The sequence below is a fragment of the Sprattus sprattus genome (genome assembly GCF_963457725.1).
Source record: "Sprattus sprattus genome assembly, chromosome: 11".
Classification (NCBI taxonomy): Eukaryota; Metazoa; Chordata; class Actinopteri; order Clupeiformes; family Clupeidae; genus Sprattus; species Sprattus sprattus.
In genome coordinates this window covers 12,461,103-12,467,102 of record NC_137909.1, presented here as the reverse complement: position 1 = coordinate 12,467,102, position 6,000 = coordinate 12,461,103, and the positions used below count along the sequence as shown (strand labels likewise).

The window sequence follows — 6,000 nt, the reverse complement described above, 5'->3', positions numbered from 1 at the left end:
TAACAGACAGCAAGGAGCATTAGGCGAGAGGGGAAAAAAAACAGATATACACATGTATAAACAGTTGGCTATCGACTGGGACTAAATGACTCATCCGCTTCTGCAAATTTCTGCACTCAAAAGATATAGCAGAAGTACGAGCGATGCAGCATTTTGCAATGTGAAAAGACAATGCAGCTGAAGTTTCATTCCTGACTAACCTGTCAAGCTTTGAGATGTACTCCTAAAATGTCCTTTCAGCTTTTCGGTTTACCTCAAACTAAACACTCTGCCCTTGTGTTGCACTGATTACATATTCTTTTTAAAAATGAGTTACTCAGAAAAGAATGGCAGTTTCAGATGTACCTTTGCTCCCTCAGAGTAAAGTCAAGGCCTCTTTGTCACTGGATGTTGACTTTAATATTTTTTTTTCATGTAATACTCCTTTAGGAAATGACAGACATGCTTGGACAAATATGGTACAGTCAATGTTTTTTTTTTCTTTTTTTTTCCTCATCATCTTCTTTAGTGAACTAAAAGTCTTCATCTTTGTATTTTAGTTTCTGTTTAACAATTACACTTACAAAGTTGTTAATAGTACATCAAAAAGCTGAACAAAAAAAGGTCCAAACTGAAAAAAAGAAAATTATCTTTATACTCTCCCAAACAGTTTTGTCTTTGTTAATACTTGTTCTTACTCTCAGAACTTCCCCTCAGCAGAGTTTAGTAGTCAGGTGGTCTGACTGTTTCAGTATCTCTGTGTTGTACATGTCCAAAGCGTGGTTGACACGGATCATCTCGCTGTTGTTGAGCTTGAGCCGGTGCTTGAGCATACAGGAGAAGAGATCCAGCTGGGGTTTCCCGGGGGCCACCGGAGGGGCCAGGCGGTTAATGCGCTCCCGAATGTCCAGCAGCAGAAGCATGATGGAGGACGAGGAGTAGAACTGTGTGCCCTGCGTGTACGACTGGTTGACCTGCTGCACAGCGCTACGCAGGAGGTCCGCGTTGAAGCGCAGGCTGTAGCCGAACACCTGGATGTCAGAGATCTTGATGTAGATCTGCCTCTTGTTGGGGTCGGACAGGTCCACTGGGCCCTGGCCCGTGTCATTGCGAAGATTGGTGGGCACCTTGGCGCGGCTGCGCAGGTAGATGTGGACCGTCTCGAAGAAGGTCTTCCAGCGGTTGCCCAGGAGCAGGGTCCAGTTGAAGCACTGCGAGTTGCCCAGGCGCACCTTCTCCCAGCGCGGGTACCCATGCTCACCGAATGGCATGCTCCAGCCCTCAGAGTGGCTGCCGCTGAAGGGGTTGACGTAAACAAAGAACATAGGGTCGATGCTGCTGTTACGCATCTGACATATCTTCATGGAGAGTCCGATGATCATGTGGAGGTAGTCCATGCGGTTCTTGTTACTCTTCAGCGTGAGGGACATGCGCTTGCGCCACCGTGGGTCGAAGAAGGTCTCCAGGCGGATCTCGTTGCTGATGAAGGTGGTGTGGATGTACAAGCGAGAGTCCATCTTCTGCAGCAGGTACTTCAGCTCCAGGTCCTGGAAGTCCAGGTCCGTCTCGAAGCTGATGAACTGCTCGCTGCGCTCCGAGTCCACGTTCTGGGGCTCGCAACGGCCACGGTAGAGCTTGTAGCCCTTGTTGCAGGAGCCGCACTGTGAGATGTTGGCCAGGCTGCACATGGCGCAGCTGTTGTTGCCGCCGATGACACAGGGGATGGGTCGCTGACACAACGTCACGCCAGTGTGGCACACGCACGTCCTCTGGCTCTCCAGGAACGTCCCCCAGAAGCCGTTCTCATTGCAGTACAGGTAGGACTGCACCCTGTTCAGCCACTGCAACACAGATCTGGAGACAGTGGAGACAGCAGGGGAGAGGGGGGAAGAAAAGATAAGAAAGATAAATTGAGAGAGTGAGAGAAAGAAATAAACATCGAGAGAGAGACAGAGAGAGCGCAGGGAGGGAGAGGGAATGAGAGAAAAGACATAAGGGCACCATAAGTATAAAATGCTCCATAAATAATTACCATTTAGTAAAGCCCCCAAACTCACACAGTCACAGTGGATTAACCAACTGCCAAGGCCCCCGCCACCATTTGTTACCCTCCAATCAGTAAAACGGATAATCTATTCTGTCAAAAGACAGAGAGACAGACAGATGGAGAGAGAGAGATTCTCTATTTTCCCATGCAAATCTTGTCTGCCTCTTTTCCCCTCAGGCTCCCTGTCTTGTCATGCTGACAGTTGTGAAAGTTCTACTGTAGATGAGGGGAAAGCTTGGGCTGTCTGATTCCAGCAGGGGGGGTTGGGGGAGGGGGTAAACTCAAGGTTATGATGACATGCTAATGAAGAGCCGTGACTGATGAACCCCCTTGCACCCCCGCACCACCCCCACCCCCCCCCCCCCCCCCCCCCCCCCCCGAGCTCGGCAGATCAGGAGCCCCAGAGCCATTTCCCAAATGAGCAATCACCGGGCAGCCAGCTACAGGGGACACTGAGAGTGAGAGAGAGAGATGCTCGCTACTTCTGTCTCAGAACAACTAAAAGTGTAAATGGGGGGGATCCTATTTATACTTAGGGAATTATGATTTTAAAAGAAAGATGAATTAGCCTGTTCTGCCTTTGTCAACATAGAGCAGTGTTTGATCATACGCAAAAAAAATTAATGCATACAATAGTGAACATGTCTGTATACAATATTTAAATTACAAATTATGTCACGGCAGCCACTCCATCAATATAAAACTGTTACATTCAGCTCCTTTCAAAAGCTTGTATTTTTAATGCAACAAAATGGATGGCTTTTTACAAATTTAGCATGTGGACTCAAGGGAATTGACGACTTCTGGTTAAAGCATGTGCCATCTCACTCACCATTAAATTCTTACAAAAATATATTTCTGACACAGATAACAGAGATATAGCAAAGTTATTGAACCACACACACACACACACACACACACACACACACACAGATTGACATACAGTGGGTTGCAGAACATTACAGGAAGATATCAAGTCAGTTTCCTAATGCTATTTCCATGTGTCTATCATGTTAAAGTTTCCACTAGACCTATCTGAAATGGGACAGCTTTCAGTTTATGTTGCGTTTCCACGACCCATTTCTCATTACTGAGGTCAGTACTCTCAAAACCAATAATATAGTCTCCAAAACGCAGAACAGTGCCAGGGCAAAATTAATTTTTTTTTTTTTTGCTTTAAAAAGTGCATTTTTCTTTGTCAGATTTATTCTCCAAACTTAACCAAAAAAAATACAAAATTAAAAATAAATACTACCTTGTTAAACTCATTGAAATGCTTTCTGATTTAACCCTTTTCTTTAAAAAGCAAAAAGAGAAGAGTCATTCAGTGCTTTATGTCTGTACTTCCAATCTTTAAATGAAAAAAAAAATCTCAATAACTATACATATAATCAGTGTGGCTTATGCTAAAATCACATCAGGGTCACATCCAACAGTCGATGGAGGAACAGATTGCAAGAAGGGATCCTTTCATGAGACAAGAAATGTCTTTTCTTTCGTCGTCATTCCAGTGTGATCGTGTCTGTGGCGACTGTGAGACATCCTGCCGAGGGCAGTGAATGACACAGCGAACACACTTTGGGAATCGGATTTGGGAGTCAGCCAGACAGATTTCTACATCATGACTACCATCATCAGACACACTGACATGGTTGCCACTTTAATCATATCAGGTCTGACCGGGACAACTGCAATATCTTCACAAATACCAATGCTCCCAAAGCTATATCAGAGTTATTTCAGATTTCTACAATTCATAACATATTGCTTTTTTTCTGTCTTCACGTATATTTTAATAAACCAAATCCATCATTATGAGTTACAAATTCAATATATATATATAGTATATAATGAAAATGTGTTTTTCCCATTTTACGCAGTCAATGTTTGGCTGAAACAGAGGATCTCACCAGCTTCATTTTAATGTGATGTATTCAGAGACAAAACGTTTCTGTAATTGAATTCTGCCCCGATGTATTCATTTGAAATAAGCGTCACATATACCATTTGAATTGCAAGGCACAGATATGTTTTATCAAATAAGGACTTTGGCACAGTGCGGCATACGAGAGCCGCCTGGTGTTTTGGTTTTCCATCATTGTTTATTTTGCGGCAGAACAAGTGGCTGGCTTCTCCTCACCATGGGGACTAGAATGGAAATAGCTGGAAATGAATGTTTGTTTTCACGAATCAGAGCACATCTTCATGTTTGTAATAGGGAAACAGACAACCCTCACGCTTAGCACTGATGACACACATCAATGCAGATAGATAGAGAGCGAGAGAGAGAGAGAGAGAGAGAGAGAGAGAGAGAGAGATTGGATGGTTTGACAGAGAGAGAGAGAGTGAGAGAAAGGGGGAGAGTGAATAAAGGGAAATAAGGGAAATAAAGGGAGAGTGAGGCTGAGAAAAAAGCAACCAAGCAAGAGAGTATAAGAGACAGAGAGAGAGAGAGAGAGAGAGAGATGGTTGTGAAAGAATTAAATGTGCCACACGCAGAGTGTCTCTCATTGAATTCTGTTTTATGCATTAAATGACATGTTAGGATATTGGTCTAGGAAATGCAATCAAAGGCACTGAAAAAGTGCTCAAAATCCCTGCAATTTTGAATAATCAGTTCAGCCAGCCTGACTAGTTAATAATACCATGTGCTGTCAGTAGCAGGGAAACGTGAACATGAAATACTCCAACTTCAAGGTAATGTCATTGCTAAGGACACAGGGCTTCTACCTTGCATACGAAGTAGACTGTCACGCTGCATTTTATTTATTGATATATTTATGCATTTATCTATCAAAGAACCAACATATATGTATAGCTTGTAGGTCCTTCAAGTGATCACTGTAGTATGTGGCGATAGCTGTGATGCATGTCCCATTACAGGAAACCAACATGAGTTTTCATCTTTTTCATATTCTTTTGTTTTTACTTTGTTCAGTGCTCATCGACTCTTGTACCCATGAGAATATTCTTATGAAGTATGTCACATCTGCAGGCAGCCACATCCTGGCGTGATGGGTTTCTGTGTGGGTGCAATGCCAGGTGACGCAGGTGGGTAGAGGTGGAACTAAAGGCTGCATTTATTTCAGAAGCTATGGCATATTAACCCCCCACCCCCCACCCTCCGCCCCACGTTACTCTCACCCTGCCTCCCCACCACCACTTCTAGATAATTCCGCCCACCGTTTATCAGGTACAGCCTGATGACAAATGACCAGAATTAAAGCCCAAATGTGTTTTCAAAGCCTTTCATATGCACTGGCAGGCACCATGCTTTGCTTCCTGCTTTAATTGCAGAGCGCCGTGTGATTAAAAGAGCGTTTGTGTGAGAGGCACGACACCCAAACACCACCACAAGTCAGGCCCAGTGATTAGCTCTGAACGGTGTCTCCACAAGCCCGGAAGCTAATGATGTCTCCTGAAACAGCCAACCATCTTTGAACTGTAACTTTATAGAAGAACTTTAAAAAGAGAAGAAATCTGTGCAGGCTATGAGGGATGTAGATAGGAAAAGAAGGTAGGATTTCGGGGTGGCTGGACACACACTGACTGACTGATTGATTGACTGGCGCACTGAAAGCACTTGGACTGCGGAGCGGTGACTCAGGCTCCAGTGCTTCTTTTGTCCCTTTATTTCTGCACATCTTTCTTGTCACACTGAGCAGACAGGCACGCAAACACAGGCCACAGAAATCCAGTGGAAGTCAACTAGTGAAATCTTTTTTCCAGGCTTCCGGACCAGTGAACAGGATGCTTCCTATTTCTAGCATGTCCTAAAATGGACTGGAATTGGAAGATTTCCCTGGTGCCTTCTATGGTCCACTGCACTAATTTGCCAAAAATTCTTCACATATAATTTGAAGTGTTTAAACAATGCAATTCAACAGGACATGACCTTGGCAAAATCTTTTCTCATGCACTAGCTTGAGAATGTTACACAGGCATCTGTGTGGAAAACTAACTAACTAGCGATG

At 44.1% G+C, this 6,000-nt stretch overlaps 1 protein-coding gene across 1 annotated transcript in view; it reads right to left on the bottom strand.

The window, feature by feature from the left end:
- Nucleotides 1–692: 692 nt before the first annotated feature.
- The window catches only part of brinp1 (bone morphogenetic protein/retinoic acid inducible neural-specific 1), a gene marked incomplete at both ends in the record, with an annotated part of 63,967 nt that continues 58,659 nt past the window's right edge, over nucleotides 693–6,000 (bottom strand). Inside the window, one exon of the mRNA XM_080846989.1 lies at nucleotides 693–1,833. Coding sequence (XP_080703115.1) covers nucleotides 693–1,833 — 1,141 coding nt within the window. The remainder of the gene's footprint in view (nucleotides 1,834–6,000) is intronic.